At 42.8% G+C, this 22,236-nt stretch overlaps 1 protein-coding gene across 2 annotated transcripts in view; it reads left to right on the top strand.

Moving 5' to 3' along the window:
- Window positions 1-454: 454 nt before the first annotated feature.
- ZNF41 (zinc finger protein 41) overlaps window positions 455-22,236 on the top strand; it is a 47,399-nt gene continuing 25,617 nt past the window's right edge. The window contains exons 1-2 of one of the 2 annotated variants that reach the window (XM_049643758.1): window positions 455-543; window positions 20,959-21,205. In XM_049643758.1, the coding sequence (XP_049499715.1) occupies window positions 21,134-21,205 (72 nt within the window). In that variant the 5' untranslated portion in view covers window positions 455-543; window positions 20,959-21,133. Of the gene's footprint in view, window positions 544-12,140; window positions 21,206-22,236 lie in introns of those variants that run through there. The other variant, XM_049643759.1, reaches the window with a different exon arrangement.

Here is a 22,236-nt window from a genome sequence, read left to right as displayed (position 1 = left end):
TCCTCTTATAAAACTCCCCAGGCTCCAGGAAACTCTGGGCTGGGCTGTTCTCCCTGTGGGCAGCAGTCTAAATAAAGTACCCATTCCGTTACCCTGTGTGTCCTGAAGTTTTGCAAGTTGGACAATGGACTTCTCAATAATTCATGGATTAAAAGGGGGGGGGGATTTACAAATGAGCACTTGAAACCGAACACGGATGGAAATAAATCAAAACTCGGATCTTTGGTACTTTTTAGCCTTAATGCTTATATAGGGAGGCCAGGAAGGTCGATGCCTCGATTTTTTTAAACTGGAGGAAATGCCCCACCACTGATGTCACAGGTCCCGCAATTAGTCGCTCCGCAGACACTTGGTCCCTGGCGCTAAATCACCTCCGCTCCCCGCGCCCAGAGTGGTTAAACTCTCGCTGCGGGCGACTTCCGCTTCCTGGCCTAAATCTGACACGTACTATTCCCCCCACCCCGTGGGAACCACCCAGGGTCGGTGACAGTCGAGGAGCCCGGCGATGCCCTCAGCCGACGGGGCGGACAGAAGCGCCGGCAGGTGGGCATGTCGCGGCGCCCCGGGCCGTCCGGGGCCTTTTCCGTTCCCCCGAGCGGGGGAGCCGGGGCGGAGGCCGGGGCGGGGGCGGGGGCGGGCCGATCTCTGGGCCTGCCGCTCCGCGGTGTCTTGCCAGCGGGGACGGGGCGGCGGGAGACGGAGTGTGGCCCAGCGGCTTTTGAAGACGCCGCGGCTCCCCCTCCCCCCCCGGGGGGATGCGGCCCGAGGGCGGGGCCCCCTGAGCGCTGGGCAGGGCCTGCGCCCGGGCGGCCGCCGGGGAGGATGCGGCCCCGCGGCGGGAGGAGTCCCGGCGGCCCAGCGCGCGCTCCGGCCGGCTCGCTCTCCCCGGCAGATCCCGCAGGGGTGGATCGGGCCTGGGACCCGGCGGCCCCGCGACCGAAATGACCACCCTTCCAAGATGGCGACTCCCGTAGAGACACTCCCGAGGGGACAGCCATGTTAGTTGCCTGACAAAGTCACTAAAGAACACTTGAAAGCCCGCCTCTCCTCCGACACGCGCACACGCGCTGGCACCTCGCGAGTGCACCCCGTGGGGTTGCGGGCGGCCGGCCGCTCCCAAGCTGACACTGAGCATGTGCACGGGGAAGTCCAGACACGGAAGAGTCCCTCAGAGGTAGTTTCAACACTTAGGGGCCCGGGACGGAGTGTAACAGAGGCGGCACAGTTGGGCCAGTAAAGCAATTGATATGATTATGAGGCTGTTACGACATGGATTTCGTAAGCAGTGATGGTACTCTTTAGGGCCAGTGATGATGAGGCTTCTCTGAGGTCCCTAGGGAGGAGGTGTGTAGAGGGAGTGACAAGGGTTTGGGGGTGAGTGATGGGGTCAACGGGGAAAATGGGTAGTCTGTGGGATGAGTGATGGGAGAACTGTGGGGTGACTTGGCAGGTCTATGAGGTGAGCGATGAGGAGTCTACGGGGTGAGTGGTGACGACTCTCACAGGTCACTGAGGGGGTCTGTAGAGTAAGTGATGGAGGTCTGTGGAACAATGATGGGAGTTCTGAGGGGTAAGTCATAGCGGGTTGGTGGGGTAAGTGATAGGGGGTCTGCAAGATGACTGATTGGAGTTCAATGGGTGAGTGATGAGGGCCTTTAGGGAGTAATGAAATGGTCTGTGGAGTAAATGGAGAGTTTGTGGGGTGAGTATTGAAGAATCAATGAATGAATGAATGATTCCGACCGTGAGGTGAGTGTTGCATGGTCTATGAGGTGCGTGATGGGATTTATTGAGTGGATGGTCAAGGTTTCTGTGGTGTCATTGATGCATTTATTTGGGACTAGTGACAGAGGGGCCAAGGGAATCAGATATGATGCTTCATGGAGTCAGTCAGTGATAGGTGGTCTGAAACTGACATGGGATTGTTTCAGAACCCCACTTTGACTTTGTTGGTCCTCCTGTATCTTTTTCTTCTAAGTCATTAATGTCTCCCCTTGGTTTCATTATTTATCTTCTTTGTTGTTTTTTTTTTTTTCTTTCACGCGTCTTTTTAAATTCCTGACTTGAATGCTTATCTCGTTAACATTCAATCATTTTCTTTTATAATATAAGCATTAAGTTGATGAATTTTCCCCTAAGAACACTTTAGCTCCATGTAACGCATTTTGATGTGTAACATTTTCACTGTAGTTTACTTCTAACGTTTTCTGATTTGTGTTGCAGTTTTCTCTCTGACCCTCATATTTAGGTAGGAGATTTCAGTTTCCCCAAGAGTTGACATTTTGGTTATTGATTTCTAAACTATACTCAAAGGGCTCATTCTAATATCGTCTCCTGCACTGAATATTGCTGCTTTTCTTCATTTTCCCCATTCTGAGGGCCAAACAGAATGGTATTTGTCTTTAGTTTCGTAAAGTAAATGGTACCTAGTATCTTGTTTTACTTTGATGTGCATTTTCCTGGCAACTAGTGGTTGAATATCTTCTCGTATTTATTGGCCATTGAAATGTATTTTTATTTTTTTTTTTTTTTTTTTGAGAGAAAGACAGAGAGTTAGTGGGGAAGGGGCAGAAAGAAAGGGAGAGAGAACCCAAGCAGGGTCCATGCCATCAGCACAGAGCCCAATGCAGGACCCCATCCCACCAACTGTGACATCATGACTTGAGCCAGAATCAAGACTCAGACGCTTAACTGACTGAGCCACCCAGGTGCCCCAAAATCTATTTTTTAAAGGGTTGTTTTTTTTTTTTTTTTCAACGTTTTTTTTTATTTATTTTTGGGACAGAGAGAGACAGAGCATGAACGGGGGAGGGGCAGAGAGAGAGAGGGAGACACAGAATCGGAAACAGGCTCCAGGCTCCGAGCCATCAGCCCAGAGCCCGACGCGGGGCACGAACTCACGGACCGCGAGATCGTGACCTGGCTGAAGTCGGACGCTTAACCGACTGCGCCATCCAGGCGCCCCGCAAAATCTATTTTTTTAAAGTTTTCATATTCCTTGCTCTTTTTTCCCTTCAGGTGGTTTGTCTTTCTAATTTGTGAATATTAACCTTCTGTCATTTACTGTGATTTTTTTCCCCTCGATCTCTCTTTATATCTTGATTTTTGAAAGATGTCTTCACATAGAAAAAAATAATCATCTGATTAGAGCTCTCTTTTTCCTTTTCATATTATGAGTATCTTGTCTTGCCTACTGAGTTCTTCCTGCTTTGTGCTTCCATAAATACATGCCTTAAAAAAATAAATATATATATGCCTTAAATTTAACATTTTTATTGTTTTAATTTTTAAAGTTAAATTTCAATCAAACCGAAATTTGGTGTGTGATGTGAGATGAGATCAGTGTTTGTATCTTCCATTTGGATAGGAAATTTGCCAGCACCAATCATTAAAGGAATATACTTTTCTAACTCAATTAAATGCCTCTTTTGTCACAAATTTTTATTTATTTATTTATTTATTTATTTATTTTAAATAATTTATTATTATTATTATTTTAATGTTTATTTGTTTTTGAGACAGAGAGGCAGAGCATGAGCAGGGGAGGGACAGAGAGAGAGAGGGAGACACCGAATCAGAAGCAGGCTCCAGGCTCCGAGCTGTCAGCACAGAGCCTGATGTGGGGCTCGAACCCATGAACCACAGGATCATGACCTGAACGGAAGTCGGACGCCCAACCGACTGAGCCACCCAGGTGCCCCTGTCACAAAAACTTTTAAATGTATATCACTGTTTCTGAGCTCTATTTTTCCTTCTGATATATGTATCTACTCCCTTTCAAAAAATTGTATTGACTTTAGAAATACTTTAATAGCCAACAGTGCTAGTCCCCTCACTGTTCTTTTTCTTTCTTTCTTTTTTGGTTGTTTTCTTTAGTATTCTTAGCATTTATTCTTCCATTTGAATGTTAAGACCATTTTATTTTGTTTCAAAATGACCACTAAAGCTATAGTATTTTATAGTTTTCTTCTTATAGACCCAGCACCTTTTTCTTAAAAAAAAAAATTACATTCTTAGATATTTTACATTTGTTTTTGTCACCAGGGTGAAGAGCATATTTTTTCTATTTCCATAGGAAAAAAAAAATCTGTCAATTTTTCTTTTTCTTTTTTGTATTTTATTTCTTATCCAATGCAATCATTAGATTCTCATGTGAATTCTAGTTGCTTTTTATAGTCTCTTCGTTTTCCTAGATAGAATATCAGTCCATCCAATTAACAATGATACTCTCTCTTCCTTCCAAATATTTATGCAGATTACCTTGCCTTCTCTTACACTAGCCAGAGCTTTTGGAACAATGTTAAATGATACTTGATAGAGGGAATCCCTATTTTGTTACTAATTTGAAAGTGAAAGGTGTTCATTCATTCATTTATTCATTCACTCAACAGTTATTGAGTACACATTTGTGTACAAGTTTTTGTATGGACATACATTTTCATGTCTCTTGGGAGTGGAACTCATTAAGTGTTGAGTGAATGAATGGGAGTGGCATTGCCAAACTGTTTTTCAAAATGGCTGTGCCATTTTACACCCCACTGGGAATGTATGAAGGTTCCAATTAGTCTCACCCTCACCAACACTTGTTACTGTATTCTTTTATTCTACTGTTTTTTTTTTAAGATTTATTTATTTTTGAGAGAGAGCACACGTTGGGAAGGGGCAGAGAGAGAGGGTGACAGAAGATCTGAAGTAGGCTCTGTGCTGACAGCAGTGAGCCCGATGTGGGGCTTGAACTCACGAACCGTGAGATCATGACCTGAGCTGGAGTCAGATGCTCAACCTACTGAGCCACCCAGGCACCCCTTTCTTCTTTTATTCTAGCCATCCTAGTGGGTGTGAAGTGGTATCTCATTGTGGTTTTGATTTCTGTCTCTAATGACTACTGATATTGAATACCTTTTCGTGTGTGCAATGGACTGAATGTTTGGGTCCCCCCCAAAACTCATATGTTGAAATCCTAATTCCCAATGTGATGGTATTAGGAGATTAGGCCTTTGGGAAATGATTAGGTCATAAGGGTGGAGCTCTCATGATGGGATTAGCACCCTTATAAAAGAGACCCCAGAGAGTCCTTTCCCCCTTTTTGCCATGTGAGGACACAGCAAGAAGATGGCCATCTATGAACCAAGAAGCAGTTCTCACCAGATACCAGATCTACTGATGCTTTGATCTTGGACTTCCCCATCTCCAGCACTGTGAGAAATGTTTGTTGTTTAAACTGCCCAGTCTGTGGTAGTTCATTATAGCAGCCCGTAATCACTGACCATGTGTTTTTTGCCCATTTGTGTATCTTCTTTGAAGGAATATCAGTTCAAATCCTTTACCTATTAGTAACTGAGTGATTTGATCTTTTTTATTATTGAGTTGTAAGCGTTCTTTATATATTCTGGATGCAAGTCCCTTGTCAGCTATGTGAATTGCATTTGTTTTCTCCCATCTTGTGGGTATCTTTTCACTTTCTTGGTGGTTGACTTTGTAGCACGAATTATTTAATTATATTGGGGCGCTCGTCTAAAATCAATTGACTGTAAATATAAGGGTTTATTTCTGAATTCCCAATTCCATTTCATTTATTTATATGTCTACCCTTCTGCCAATACCACACTGTATTGATTTGTGTAGCTTTGTAGTAAGATTTTTTTAAATGTTTTATTTATCTTTAAGAGAGCAAAAGCAGAGGAGGTGCAGAGAGAGAGGGAGACAGAGGATTTGAAGTGGGCTCTGTGCTGAACAGGAGATCATGACCTGAGCCAAAGTCGGACGCTCAACGGACTAAGCCACCCAGGCGCTCCTGTAGTAAGTTTTGAGATAGGGAAATGTGTGTCCTCCAATTATGTTCTTATTCAATATTTTGGCTATTCAGGGTCCCTTGCATTTCCATATGAATTTTAAGATCCACTTATCACCCTCTGTACAAATTCCAGCTTGGATTTTGACAGGGGCCATGTTGTACCTGAACATCGTTTTGAAGAATATTACCATCCTAATGATATTAAGTCTTATGATCTGGGCATTCTTTAGCCTAATGTTTTCTGGTGACTTTTTGGTAGCCATTATAATATTTAAGTAGCTTTTTATGTTCCCATTTTAATTTGTATTTTTATTAGGAATGGCTCCCGAATTGTGTCAGATGCTTTTTTTAAAAATGTTTTTTTTTCTTTTTTTCTTTTTAATTTTTTTTTAACGTTTATTTATTTTTGAGACAGAGAGAGACAGAGCATGAACGGGGGAGGGTCAGAGAGAGGGAGACACAGAATCTGAAACGGGCTCCAGGCTCTGAGCTGTTAGCACAGAGCCCGACGCGGGGCTCGAACTCATGGACCGCGAGATCATGACCTGAGCCGAAGTCGGCCGCTTAACCGACTGAGCCACCCAGGCGCCCCTAAAAATGTTTTTTTAAATGTTTATTCTTGTGAGAGAGAGACAGCATGAGCAGGGGAGGGGCAGAGAGAGAGAGAGGAGACACAGAATCCGAAGCAGGCTCCAGGCTCGGACCTGTCAGCACAGAGCCCGACGCAGGGCTTGAACTCACCGCGAGATCATGACCTGGGCTGAAGTTGGACGCTTAACTGACTGAACCACCCCAGGCGCGCCCAGATGCTTTTTGATGTTACTAGTCTTATGGTGTTGTTCTCTTTAATTGACTATTGTAATGAATTATACTGATATGTAGTGTGGCCCCATCTTTGACTTCCTGGGATAATTCTGTTTGGTTAGGAGGAATTTTTCTTATGAGACATGGTTGGATTTGAGTTAGTAATATTTTATTTAAAAATTTTGCCACTAGAAGAAAACTGTTTATACTTTTCTTGTCTTTGTACTATATTTGCATGTGTCGATATTAAGGTTCTGCCACTTTTTAACAAGAATCCAAGAGATTTATATCTTTTTATATGTTAAAATGGCATAGAGATTATTTTCTTTAAGATTCAGCCATTTTCTTTGTCCATTCATCCATGCATGGACACGTGGGTTGCTTCCATATCTTGGCTATCGTAAATAATGCTTCAGTAAACATAGGGGTGCATATATCTTTTTGAATTAGTGTTTTCATTTTCTTTGAGTATATACCCAGTAGTGGAATTACCAAATCATATGGTATTTCTGTTTTTCAGTTTTTTGAGGAATCTCCATACTGTTACCACAGTGACTGCACCAATATACATTCAGCACTGGTCTTTTAAAATCCGAAAATTGTAATTATTTTCTTTTCTCTGGTTACTGGTCTTAACAGCCTTTGGGGGCGGGGGGATTAATTTCGGTAGTTTATGTTTGCTGGGGATTTTATATTCTCATAGAGCTGCGTGTGATACTCACATTATTTTGTTCACTCCCACCTTATTCTTCTCCATTAATACTGCTTTCGCTATTCTAGGGGCTGTGCCTTTCCATAGAAATTCTAGAATATGCTTGTCTGTGGATGTTGAACATATTCTCTGGTGCTTATTTGTGCCCCCTATATCGTGTTTGGTGAAATCTCTTCATGTCTTTGGCCCATTTTCTAACTGGATTGTTTTGTTCCTTCGGTATTGAATTTTGAGAATCCTTCATACGTTGCAGTTATGAGTCTTTGCCAGATACTTTCTCAAAGTCTGTAGCTTGTCATTTCATCCTCCTCACAGTGTCTTTTGCTACAGTTTTTAATCTGGTGAAATCAAATATATGTGCATTTTCTCTTATTGATCGTGTTTTTGGTGTCGTATCTAAGACGTCTCACTAAGCCTTAAGTCCTGATGATTTCCCCCCACGTTGTCTTTTAACACATTGACAGTTTTACATTGTGCATTTGAATCTATGATCCATTTCAGGTTAATTTTTTATGAAGTGTGACATTTCAATCGAGATTCATTTTGTTTTTTCCTTATGAATGATCCAGTTACTCCGGCACCATTTGTTGAAAAGACCTTCCTTCATCCATTGAATTGTTTCTGCGCCTTTGTAAAAAAAAAAAAAAAAGTTGGCTCTATTTGTGTGGGGCTATTTCTGGGTTCTCTCTTCAGTTTCACTGATGTGTGTGTCTGCCCTTCATCAGTACCACATTGTCTTGAATCCTGTAGTTAAATAAAATGTCTTGAAATCAGGTAGATTGATTTCTCCTGTTTCTTTGTCAGAAATGTTTTAGCTATTGTAGATCCTTTGTCCTCCCACATAAATTTTTTTTTAATTTTTTTTTTAACGTTTATTTATTTTTGAGACAGAGAGAGACACAGCATGAACGGGGGAGGGGCAGAGAGAGAGGGAGACACAGAATCGGAAGCAGGCTCCAGGCTCTGAGCCATCAGCCCAGAGCCCGACGCGGGGCTCGAACTCACGGACCGCGAGATCGTGACCTGAGCTGAAGTCGGACGCTCAACCGACTGAGCCACCCAGGCGCCCCGTGTCCTCCCACATAAATTTAAGAATACCTTTGCCCAGGGGCTCCTGGGTGTCTCAGTCAGTTGAGCGTCTGACTCTTGGTTTTGGCTCGGGTCGTGATGTCATGGTTTGTGGGTTCGAGCCCCACGTTGCGCTCTGTGCTCACAGTGCAGAGCCTGGTTGGGGTTCTTTCTCCCCCTCTCTCTCTCCCCCTCCCCTGCTTGTGCTCGCTCTCTGTCTCTCTCAAAGTAAATAAATAAACATTTTTTAAAAAGAGGGGCTCCTGGGTGGCTCAGTCAGTGAAGCATTCATCTTTGGCTCAGGCCTTGATCTCACGTTTTGTGAGTTCGAGCCCCACATTGGGCTCTGTGCTGACAGCTTGGAGCCTAGAGCCTGCTTCGGATACTGTGTCTCCCTCTCTCTCTATCCCTCTCCTGCTCACACTCTGTTTCTCTGTCTCAAAAATAAATAAATGTTAAAAAATTTTTAAAAGAAAACAATAACTTTGCCTATGTCTACAAAAACTTCTTGTCGAGATTTTAATAGGAATTCTATTAAGTCTGTATGTCAACTTGTGGAGAATTGATATTTTTACTATGTTAAGGCTGCCAAACCATAAACACAGTAGCTCTCTCCATTTATTTAGATCTCTGTTGATTTCTTACATCAACATTCTCTAGTTTTCAGCATGCGAGCCCTATACATGTTTTGTTACATTTACACCTAAATATTTCATTTTCTGAGTGATGTAAATTATTGTATTTATTTGTTTCATCATGTTCATTTGTAGTATATAAAAGTACAGCTGATTTTTGTGTATTGTTCTTGTGTCCCATAACCTTGTTGAAGTCATTACTTCTAGAAGTTTTTGTGTAAGTTCCTAGGGATTTTCTATCAGGACCATCATATTATCTGCAAATAGGGTCAGTATTATTTCTTCCTTTTCAATCCGTATGCCTTTTATTCCTTTTTCTTGCTTTATTGCACTGGCTAGAATTTTCATTACTATATTGAATAAGAGTGGTGAGGGGCACCTGGGTGGCTCAATCAGTTGAGCATCCGACTTCAGCTCAGGTCATGATCTCATAGTTCATGAGTTTGAGCTCCTCATTGGGCTCTGTGCTGACAGCTCAGAGCCTGGAGCCTGCTTCAGATTCAGTGTCTCCCTGTCTCTCTGCCCCTCCCCTACTCACACTCTGTCTCTCTCTCTCTCTCAAAAATAAACATAAAAAATTTTTTAATTAAAAACAAAAGTGGTAATAGTCAACATATTTGCATTGTTCCTGATATTAGGGGACATTCGGTCTCTCACTATTAAATATGATGTTAGTTATAGTTTTTTTTGTAGGTCTTTTTTTATCAAGTTGACAAAGTTTCCTTTTATTCCAAGGTTCTAAGAGTTTTTCTTTTTTTTTTTTTGTCATGAATGGGTGTTAGATTTTGTCAAAATCTTTTTCGGCATTGATTGATATGATCATGTGATTTTTTCTTCTTTGGCTTGTTAATATGGTAGATTACATTGATTAATTTTCAAATATTGAGTTCATCTTGCATTCCTGCAATACCCCCCCTTGGTCACGGTGTACAATTCTCTTTGTATATCGCTGAATTATATTTGCTAATATTTTGTTAAGAATTTTTGCATCTATGTTCATGAAGGATATTGGTCTGTAGTTTTTTTTAAGACTTTTTTGGTTAGGTAATAGAATAATTCATCAAGAAACATCCTATTTTCAAATACAGCTGATGACAGAATGCAAAATTTGCTATATGCAAACCAGGTATAAACCCAGTGGGAAAACATTAACACATCAACAGTGTCTTTTTTGTACTCTTTGTCTCATTTTGGTATCAGGCTTTAGGGAATGAGTTAAGAATTCTCTCTTCTATTTTCTGGAAGAGATGGAGTGGGACTGATGTTAATTCTTCTTGAGAAGTTTGTGGAAATCTCCAGTGAAACCATTTTAGCCTAGACATTTCTTTTTTCTTTTTAATTTTTTTATTTTTGAGAGAGAGAGCGCACGAGCAAGGGAGAGAGAGAGAGAGACAGAGACAGAGAAATAGAGAATCTTAGGCAGGCTCCACACATGTGGAGCCTGATGTGGGGCTCAATCCCACAACCCTGGCATCATGACCTGAGCTGAAATCGAGAGTCGGATGCTCAACTAAGTGAGCCACCCAGGCACCCCAGGTACCTATTTCAAGCATTATTTTTAAAATCACAAATTCAGTTTCCTTAATAGTTACGAGGCTATTCAAATGAACTATTTCATAGTGGAAGAGTTGTGGTAGTTTGTACTTTCCGAGGAATTAGTCCATTTCATATAAGTTGTCAAATTTATTATTGTATTTCTTTATTATTCTTTTGATGTCTTCAGGGTCTATAGTGATATCCCCTATTTCCTTCCTAATATTAATCATTTGTGTCTCTGACTTTTTCGTTATCAATATTAATAGAGGTTTGTTTATTTTATTATTCTTTTTGGAAAACCAGCCCTATGATTGATTGTTTTTCTCTATTGTTTTTCTGTTTTCAGTGTCCTTGATTCCTGCTCCTATTTTATTATTTCTTTTCTGCTGTTGGCTTTGGGTTTGCTTTGTTCTTCTTTTCTAATTTCTTTTTTTTTTTTTTCGGATTTTATTTCTGAGTACTCTCTACACCCAACATGGGGCTCTAACTCACAACCCTGAGCTCAAGAGTTGCATGCTCTACCGACTGAGCCAGCCAGGCACCCCTTCTTTTCTAATTTCTTGAGATGAGGGTTTAGATTACTGACTTGAGGCTTTTTCTCTTTTTACTTGTAAACATTTAGTGCCATAAATTTCACTTACAGCACTCCTTTAGTTTATGGAGCAGTGTCTTGGGCACTGGTTATCAATCCCAGGGGAGGACTCCAAACACTTCTGCCCACTGCACTTTGGTATCAGAGTCACCAAGGAAAACACAACACAGTCAAGCATGGAATGGAACAATGCTTTACTCACACGGAGAAGAGACAGAGCGAGATCAGCATCAGGAGTGTGCATTCTTTTCTCATAGCTAGCAGGTCCCCTCGCAGCCAAACGGCAAATAAGCATCGGAAGAGATCCTTCACTCCATTAGTTAGCAAGGAAATAGAAATTAAACTAAACTTAGATACAATTCACACACCTCTCATGTCACAGTGGAAGCACCTCACCCCCTCCCTTGCAGAGTCTGAAATACTGAAAGCTGGGGGCCATTGATGTACAAAAGTTCAGCAGAAAGAAATAGCACACACTGGGGCACCTGGGTGGCTCAATCAGTTGGGACTTTGGCTCAGGTCATGATCTCACCGTTGTGGGTTGGAGTCCCGCATCGGGCTCTCTGTGCTGACAGCTCGGAGCCTGGACCCTGCTTCGGATTCTGTGTCTCAGTCTCTCTCTGCCCGTCCCCTGCTCATGCTCTGTCTCTTGTCTCTCTTTCTCTCAAAAATAAACAAACATATAAAAAATTTTTAAAAAAGGAACAGCACACACTCAGTCTGAAGTAGGGAAAAATATTCCCACACAAGGCAATAAACCCAACACAGGCTATGTGAGCTCTTTGTCTTTTGGGAAGGAAGTGTTCTAGGCCCAAGGTCAATGCTTAGGTCATCAAGTAGGGATTAAAAGATTATATGCCTGAGATTGTATCCTACAAATTTTGATATGTGGTATTTTCATTTTTATTTAGTCCCATGTATTTTTTTCTTTCTTTTTTTTTTAAATTTAATGTTTATTTAATTTTGAGAGAGAGAGAGACAGAGCATGAACGGGGGGGAGGGCCAGAGAGAGGGAGACACAGAATCTGAAGCGGGCTCCAGGCTCTGAGCTGTCAGCCCAGAGCCCGACGCGGGGCTTGAACTCACGAACCGCGAGATCATGACCTGAGCCGAAGTCAGCCGCTCAACTGACTGAGCCACCCAGGCGCCCCCCATGTATTTTTTAAAAATTTCCCTTGAGACAGGGCACCTGAGTGACTCAGTCGGTTAAGCGTCCAGCTTCGGCTCAGGTCATGATCTCGCGGTTCGTGAGTTCGAGCCCTGCGTCGGGCTCTGGGCTGACAGCTCAGAGCCCGCAGCCTGCTTCAGATTCTGTGTCTCCCTCTGTCTGCCCCTCTGCTGCTTGCACTCTGTCTCTCGCATTGTCTCAAAAATAAATAAACATTAAAAAAAATTTTTTTTTAAGTTTCCCTTGAGACTTCCTCTTTGGCCTGTGGTTTATTTAGAAGATGTTGTTGAGTTTCTGAGTGTTTGGGGATTTTCCTGTTCCTTTTTGTTTTGATTACTGGTTTCACTCCATTGTTGTCAGTGAGCATACTATGTGTGATTTCAATTCTTCTACAGTTGTTGAGGTTTGTCATGTTGTCTAGGATATGGTCTTTATGGTCTATTTTCTGTGGACATTTAAAAAGAATGTATATTCTGCTACTGTTGGGTGGAATGTTCTATAAATGTTGCTCAGATCCTGTCGGTTGATGGTGTTCATGAATTCTTTTTTTAACCTTGCTGATTTTCTGTCCAGTTGTTCTGTCAGTTGCCGAAGGAAGGGTATTGAAGCCTCCAACTATAATTGTGACTTTTGTCTATTTCTCCTTTCAGTTTCATCAAATTTTGCTTCATATATTTTGCAATTCTATTGCATGGTGTATACACACTTAAAATTGCTATGTCTTCTTGGCGGATTGACCCTTTTATCGTTATGTAATGTCTCTGTATGTCCCTGGTAATTTTCTTTACTCTGAAGTCTACTACTCTATCCAATATTAATAAGTTCACTCCTGCTTCCTTTTAATCAATGTTTGCATGATACAGCTTTCCTTTTCAATTTTTATTATTTTATTTTTTTTCAAATTTTTATTTAAACTCTAGTTAGTTCAACCTACATATATCATCATATTTGAAGCACATTTCTTGTAGGCAGTACATAATTGGGTCACGATTTTTTATTTTTTATTTTTTTATTTTAGAGAGAGAGAGAAAGAGCTCCACACTCAGCATGGAGCCCAATACGGAGCTTGATCCCACAGCACTGGGATCATGACCTGAGCCTGAGCTGAAATCAAGAGTCGAACACTCCACTGACTGAGCCACCCAGGTGCCCCTGGATCATGATTTTTTAAATTGAATCTGCCAATTTCTGTCTCTAATTAGTGCATTTATACCATTTACACTTTATATAACTATTTATATGTTAAGGTTGGAGCCTGTCATATTTTGTGTTTTCTGTTCTCTCTGTTTTTGTTTTCTCCTTTATTTTTCCCCTTTCTTTGGGGTATATGGGCATTTTGAAGAATTCCATTTTGATTATCTAGTATTTTCAGGAGGATCTCCTTATGGAGCTTTTTTTTTGCCAGATGTTTTATGTATTGTGTAATATATACACAACTTATCAATGTCTATTGGTATCATTTTACCACTTTCAGCGAAGTGTGGAGATCTTCCTTACCCCTTTTCTCTTTATCCTCCCCTATTCATTGTCTTAATATAATTGTCTTATATATTTCCTTTATATGCATTGAGCACCACATTAGATGGGGTTATAATGTTTGCTTCAACTGTCAAACCTATTTTAGAAAACTTAAGAGAAGGAAAGCATATTATATTTACCTATATTTTTTGCTCTTTCCATATTCTTTCTTCCTTACTGATGGTCCATTTTCTTTTATCATTTCCTTTCTGGTTAGAGAACTTCCTATAGCCATTCTTTTTTGGTAAGCCTGCTGGTAATAAATTCCTACTTTTCCTTGACCTGAAAATGTCTCAATACTTCTTTCATTCCTGAAGGATATCTTCTATGGGCATGGGATGCTAGGCTAACAAGTCTTTCCTTTTAGCACTTGAAACATGTTGTTCGGGGCGCCTGGGTAGCTCAGTCGGTTGGGCATCTGACTTCAGCTCCCGTCATGATCTTGTGGTTCGTGGGTTCAAGCCCCGCATCAGGCTCTGTGCTGACAGCTCGGAGCCTGGAGCCTGCTTCTGATTCGGTGTCTCCCTCTGTCTCTCTGCCCCTTCCCCACTCATGCTCTGTCTCTGTTTGTCTCTGTCTGTGTTTCTCTCTCTCTGAAAATAAATAAACATTAAAAAAATTTTTTTTTAAAGGAAAGATGTTGTGCCATTTACTTCTGGTCCTAAATGGCACCTTCTTCCAATAGAGGGTTGTTTCGTCTACATTGAAAATCTACTGTTTAGTGTGGCCACCTTCCTTATCTGAGCTAGAGCTTCTGGATAATTTGCTGCAGCTTCTATATCAGCACCCACTGCTTTGCCTACACTTGTATGTTATGGAGGTGGCTTCCTTCCTTAAAATGCATGAACCGACCTCTGCCAGCATCAAACTTTTTTTCTGCAACTTCCTCACCTCTCTCAGCCTTCAGAGAATTGAAAGGAGTGAGTGCCTTGCTGGGGATTAGGCTTTGGCTTAAGGGAATGTTGTGGCTGGTTATATGGAGGTGGCTTGCGGCACCCCAAAACCATTATTATAATAGTAACGTCCAAGGTCACTGGCCACAGGTCACCACAATAAATATAAGAATAGTGCAAAGGTTTGAAATATTACGAGAACTATATTACCAAAACGTGACACAGAGACACGAAGTGAGCAAATGCCTATATTTCTTCGCTGAGGTTTTCTATTGTCTCATTTGTGTTAGGCATTCTTCATAATTGCCCAGTGAAGTGTGTTTACGATGGCTGCTCTAAAATCCTTGTCAGGCAGTTCCGGCATCTGTTGGGGTTTCAGTGTTGGCATCTGCTCAGTAATCTTTCCTCCTTCCAGCTGAGGTGTTCCCGGTTCTTGGTATGACATCTGATGTTTCATCGTGTCTAGGACATGTGGGTATTAAATTAAGAGGCTCTGGAATTCATTTAACTCTCATGTTTTCACAGGCGTCCTTTGACAGACCTCCGTTGGGTGAAGGGAGATGTCAGCTCATTACTCCACTTGGCTTCTTTGCGGTAGGCGGGGGGTGTCCCTTATATTGCCCGGTTGGGGTAGGAGTTCATGCTTCCCCCTAGGCCTCTGCTGATGCCACCCTGACTGGGAGGGAGATAGGTGCCTTGTCACTGCTTCCCATTTGATGCCCCTTGACATTGTTGGCAGAAGTGGCCTAGTTACTGCTGAGCCTTGGTGACAGCTCTAGTAGGCCTCCTCTGACATCACTCAGTGGGGAGAAGGGAGGACACTGTGTTAGCTCTGGGTGAGGATGGGAGCCCAGACTCCTCACATTGTCTCCACTGTCACCAACGGGTGGGAGAGGAAGAGGCAGTGGTTATTATTGCCCAGCAAGGCAGAAAGCTCCAGCACCCTAATGGGCTTTCTCTGATACCGCCTTGGCAGGGGGCAAGGGTTGTTGGGCTGGGGGTACTGTAAGAAGTTACAGTTTGTCAAGGGTGGGAATATGGGCTCTCCACTTGGCCTTTGCTGTTAGTGATGGTGGTGGGACCCCAGTGTTTTCTGTGGTGCTTGGCTTGAGTAGAGCCATCATTGTCTGAAAGTTTTCTATCTTCCTAGACTGCCTCTTCCCTGGTCCTTTGACTAGAGAGAGCAGGCTTTTCTTTGGGCACTTTTTGTCTGCACCCATTGGCCTTTCTAGGTTGCTGGCTTCTCTAGCACCAAGTCTAGGATATCTGAGGCTAAAAGAAAACCCCGTACTGCCACATCGTTTTTGGGGTCTCAGGATCCCTAGCCAATATGCCTTCTTCATTTCTTTCAGAATCTTCCTATGTTTTATATATGATGTCCACACTTGTTAGTTGTATGTAGCAGAAAAAACAGTTAAACATATCTACTCCATCTCCACAAGAGGAAGTCTCCATAATTATGATTTTTAAGACTTCATGTGGTTTTGGGGTACCTGGGTGGCTCAGTTGGTTGAGCATCTGACTCTTGATTTTGGCTCAGGTCATGATCCCAGGATTGTAGGATTGAGCCCCGCATTGGGCTCTGTGCTGACTGAGCATGGAACCTGCTTGGGATTCTCTCCCTCCCTCTCCCTCTGCCCCTCTCTCTGACTCGTGCTCTCTCTCTAAAAAAAAAAAAAAAAAAAAAAAAAAAAAAGACTTCATGTGAGTTCATGCATCTGTGCTAGTTTTATTTGTATATATTGAATGACCACTAAAGGTTTATGCAAAGGTTTACATCCTTCTTTATTGTATATTTTATTATTAAAAATGGCCCCCTTTGTTAATGTATTGAGCACTTTGGGCTTAATTTCCACCTCAATCATCATATTTCTAGATGTGCTTGCATTTTCTTGCACTTGCCTGGTGTGTCATATGTTTTTTAAATGTTTAATTATAATACAGAAAACTGCACAGATTATGCACATTTAGCTTGATGATTTTTTAACAGACTGAGCGAACACGCACAACCACCACCTAGATTAAGAAATAGAACGTGACTAGCACCCAGAAGACACCCCCTTGTGTTCCTTTCCAATCCCCAACCTCCTCCCAACGGGGGACCAATATCCTGCCTTCTAGCGGCAATAGAATGGTTTTACATGTTTTCGAAAGTTATATAAACACAATCGTACAGTGTTGACTCATAGCTCTTTTGGGTCTGGCTTCTTTGGCCGATGCATCAGATGAGATTCATGTGTGTTGTCTGTAGTCACTTGTTCATTCCTGTTGCTGTATAGTACTTCCTTGTATGACTGTAAGACCACTTATTTATCTAGTCTGATGTTAATGGGCGTTTGCCTAATTTTCAGGTTTGAATAAAGCCATCCTGAACATATCCTGTCTTTCAGTGAACATGTGTTCGCATTTCTCGGGAGTACACTCCTAGGAGGATATTGCCTATGTTCAGCTTTCGTAGATAATACCACACCCAACAGCTCTGCAAAGTGTTTGTACTCTTTTGTGCTCCTTAAAAACAACTTACGGGTTTCCGCCCCTCGTATCCTCACCGGGTCTCTTGGTTATTTGCCATCGTTTTCGTTTTAGCCATTTCTGGTGGGCATGAAGGCATATCTGATTGCAGTTTATATTTCCTTGCTAACTAATGAAGTTGAGCATCTTTTCCTCGGCTTACTCGCCACTCGGGTATCTTCTTCAGGAAGTTCCTGTTCCTTTTGCTCTTTTCCTCTGGCTCCTATTGGTTTCTAGGAATTCCTGATACATTTGAGACATGAATTGTTTGTCAGATACAGGTATTGCAGTTAACTTCCCCCACTGTGGGATTTGCCTTTACACTCAAAGTTTTGGGGTTTTTTAAAATTTTTATTTATTTTTGAGAGAGAGAGACTATGTGTGAGCAGGGGAGGAGTAGAAAGAGAAGGAGACACAGAATCCGAAGCAGGCTCCAGGCTCCGAGCCATCAGCACAGAGCCCGACGCAGGGCTGGAACTCACGAACCGCGAGATCATGACCTGAGCCGAAGTCGGACGCTCAACCGACTGAGCCACCCAGGCGCCCCTACACTCTTAATTTCATCTTCTGATGAACAGAGGTCTTTAATGTTAGTGTAGTCTAATTTAATAACCTCTTATTCTACCAGATAGCAAAACCTGATATGAGGCACATTAATTAAGACACGGTAGTGCTGTTCCAAGAATAGACAAATGGACCAATGGAAATACAGAGTTCAGGAATGAACCTCCACATATACAGTCACAGAGCAACATTGCAGAGCAGTGGAGAAAGGGTAGTCTTTTCAATAAGCCATGCTGGATCACCTTGATATCCATGTGGAAGAAATGAATCTTGACCCTAACACATACCATGCACCAAAACCCTTCCCGAGAGGACTATAAATCTAAATGTGAAAGAACAATAAAAATTAAGAAAACATGGGACATCTTTATGACCCTGAGGTAGGCAAAGCTTTCCTAACTAAGACATAATGAGTGCTGACCATAACAGAAAGAATGATAAATAGCACGGCATGTTTCTGTCCAGTGCTTCATCTCACATCTTTGTCTTTTTTATTTAGATGTGTGGCGACTGTATTTTTGTTTTGTTAACCGGTCCCATCGTCTTTACCTTTTATGGCAGGATTCAGCTCATTCAGTTTAGTTGAATTGTAACGTATTAAATTTCAGGGCGCCTGGGTGGCTCAGTCAGTTAAGTGTCCAGCTCTTGGTCTCGGCTCAGGTCATGATCCCACGGTTTGTGAATCTGAGCCCTACATCGGGCTCTGTGCTGATGGTATGGAGCCTGCTTCAGATTCTGTCTGTCCTTCTCTCTGCCCCTACCCTGCCTGTGCTCACTCTCTCTCTCTCTCAAATTAAAAAAAAATAATTTGGGGCGCCTGGGTGGCTCAGTCAGTTGAGCATCCTATTTTGGCTCAGGTCATGATCTCACCGCTTGCGAGTTCGAGCCCCATGTCGGGCTCTGTGCTGACAGCTCAGAGCCTGGAGCCTGCTTCGGATTCTGTGTCTCCGTCCCTCTCTGCCCCTCTCCTGCTCGCACTCTGTCTCCCTCTCTCAAAAATAAATAAATATTTAAAAAAATTTAATAAAAAATAATTTTTAAAAGGTCTTAATATCTTGGGCTTCTGATAGTTTGGAGTTTTGATTATTTTTATCAATTTCTGCTAGTAGTTGCCTTCACCTCTCTTACAGGTATGATGATCTATATTTTCTCTATTACTAGATCCAATAATGTTGTACTAGTATTTGGATCTACTAATAGAGGTATGTGATTGATTGGCCTTCCCCTCCTCATTCCACTCAGTAGATTTTTCCAGGGTATTTTAAAATTTCCAGTTAGTAATGATCTTATTTATTCAAAATGCCCAATTACATTATTTTTCTTTATTCAGATATAACTGTGTATTATGAGAATCATTTCTCAAGACTGCTTTCCTCTGATTTTGAGGTTTCTGCTACTATTCAGTTTATAATTGTTTAGACTACTCCCTGGAGTATTCTCCTGAGATAGGAATATTGGCATAATGCTGTAGATGCTTTTGTGTCTAAAATCGTCTTTTGCGCTGACAGAAGAATGGTATTGAACTAGGATGAGTTTAAAATTCTCGGATCTCAGCCCTTTTCTCTCAATAATTTGTAGATGTTTTCTTCTAATATGATTCCTATTGGTGCCAATAAAAAGTCTAGTGCCATTGTGAGCCCTTTCCGTTGTAAATAATGTGTTGTTTCTTCCTGGAAGTGTTTTGGGTTTGCTTTTTATCCTTTAAATTCAGTGCCAAATCAGATATGGGGTTGATTTGGTTCCTCTGGGAGTCCAGGATTGGGGGGATTTCTGTGGGGGAGGATCAATGAGTTAGGGTCCATTAGGATTAGATAATCTAAAGCCTATAGATGTGATTCATATTGGAGCAGTGAGTGACAATCGGGAAATTCTTGAGGTTTTATAAGAGTTGGAGATGTAAATATCTGAAGGCATCGATTAGCCCATGCGAGTTATTGATTGGAACGTGGAGGTGGTGAATGATTGATTGCAAGCCTGGGGTTACAAATGGTCGGGAGTCAGTTTTGGTGGCCCTATAGGAGTCATTGATTGGGACCTGTGGATATCTGTAAATGCAGGACTGTGCGAGTTAGTATGTGAAGGACTGTTATTGAAGGTTTGATGGGAGTCCCTCATTCTATATATGGGCTGTGAGTTATGGGGTCCTCTAGGAGGTCAGGTTTGGCCCTCAAAGGGCATTGAGTAGATCAGTGATTGGTTTTCTACTGAGGGTCAATTGCCTGTATTGGTGATTATTTGAGGAGCCTATGGAAACCAGTTGATGGTGCCATCTGGGACACGGTTTTGTCAAGCAGTGGGGGTTACAGATTTAGGAGCCTATGCAGACATGCTGGTTTTCTGGACCCAGGTGGGAGCTGGGGAAGGGAGGCAATGAGTTTATGTTTTCATCTATGGCAGAAGAGGGTGGGCTTTATAAGTTGCCCAGAACATACACTGAATTATACAGAAACTCAGTTTATACACATGTGACATGATCATCCCCTAGCCAGAGCACTTTAAGGGCAGCAGGAAATGGAAATCATGTTTTTTATGACTCTGCCATGTACAGAACACCATCTGGCATGGTAGTTAAGAAAATGTACTGTAGAGCCCGGCGTACCTGGCTTCGAGTCCCTGTCCTTCCCCCTAATCTGAGTGATCTTGGGGCAGATTTCTTGATATCTCTGAACACCTCTATCTGATGATAAATGGGAATAATAATAGCAGAATTACCTAGTTCCCAGGATGAGTTTGAAAATTAAATGAGGTACCTGATAAAACATGCCTTGCAACCTTGTAATAATAGCAATATTTAATATCACTAGAATATGTTCCAGGTAGCAAGCAGGGGTGAGTGCTTTAGAGGCTTTATACCATTTATCTCTAACATCCCTATGAGGCCAGTGTTTTCATCCTCAATTTTAAGATGAAGGAACTCTGACCAAAGTGACTTGCCCCAGATTCTAGCTAGAACATAGAAGACCTGGAATTCAAAGCCTCATTCATTTTATACCAAATCCTATGAGTATTTTTTTTCATGTTATATGCTAATGCTTGGTGTCGGTTTTACTAAACTTCTCTCTTTCACAGTATCCAGCACAGAGAGCTGCCCGCCTTGATGCCCCCAGGAGGCATCTGTGGGGTGGCTGCTAATTGACGGACTATGTGGACACTGTCTTTCTAGGGTTTCTTGGAGTCTCTGAGGAGCCCCTGGGCCAGACCCCGCAGTGAAGGCTGCAGGACCCACCTCCCGGCCCCAGCAGCTCTGATTGAGTCCACAGGTGTCTACCTGACTTCAAGCTCCTGGGAAGAGTGGAGTCGTCAGCAAGAGAGCCTGAGAGCTGAGGCCCGGCGGGAACATGCCAGCTGACCAGAGTTCTCCCCGGTGGTCCTCGGTCCTAGCTCCAGAGGGACATGGCAGCTCGTGTGAGGTGAGCAGGCAGAGGACCCCAGGGGCAGGAATTCATTCAGTGAGGACACAGCCCAGACCTGTCAGCAGGCCCTCAGGGAAGGGGCAGAGGGGCCACAGAAGTGGCAGATTCTAGGCTATCAGATCACCATCCACCTGCTGTCCCACATCCAGAGCCCTGTGTGTTTCAATGGACCTGTGATGTGGCTGATGGAGGAGAGGTGGGATGGGAGGGCCACCCTACATCTGGGGTCCTAGCCAGAGAGAGACGCTTCCCCCGCCGACCCCCGACACAGGCCCTGCCCTCTCCATTGGCTCTTCGCAGATGCTCAGCTGATCCACACTAGACCCTCCTTTTCCCTTTGTGTCTGGAGATTTGCTGATTTCTCCTCTATCCTGATCTAGGCAGAAAAATCCCTTTTCTTTGGAACTGAGAGGATGGCAGGGAAATAGGGTGACAACATTCTCCAGGGTCCTTCTAGGTCTTCCTCCTCTTTTCGAAGATGGTAATGGCCTGAGAAGGGACATGACTTGCCCAGCCTCTCAGATTGTGAGTGACAGCACTGGACTGGGACCAGGTCTCCTGAATGTGTCCTCCACCCTTGCCGCACTACAGCCAAACCAAGTTTCCCACTAAAAGTTCCCCCTTGAGGGGCGCCTGGGTGGCTCCGTCGGTTAGGCGTCCAACTTCGGCTCAGGTCATGATCTCACGGTCCGTGAGTTCGAGCCCCGCGTCAGGCTCTGTGCTGACAGCTCAGAGCCTGGAGCCTGCTTCACATTCTGTGTCTCCCTCTCTCTCTGCCCCTTCCCTGCTCATGCTCTGTCTCTCTCTGTCTCAAAAATAAATAAACATTAAAAAAAATTAAAAAAAAAAAGCTCCCCCTTGAGAATCTGTAAACAGGGGAATGTGATGAAAGAGCCAGACCCTGCCCGACAGCCCCCTCCTTCGGACCTTCCTGGATGCTGTCACCTCTGGGACAGGCTCCTTGTCACAGGGGCTCAGGGTCATATGGTCATTAGGATCATAGTAAACATTAAAAAATTATTTTGGTT

Source organism: Panthera uncia, chromosome X (genome assembly GCF_023721935.1).
Source record: "Panthera uncia isolate 11264 chromosome X, Puncia_PCG_1.0, whole genome shotgun sequence".
Classification (NCBI taxonomy): Eukaryota; Metazoa; Chordata; class Mammalia; order Carnivora; family Felidae; genus Panthera; species Panthera uncia.
Note: the sequence above shows the minus strand (reverse complement) of the source record. Positions and strands in the feature narration are given on the sequence as shown.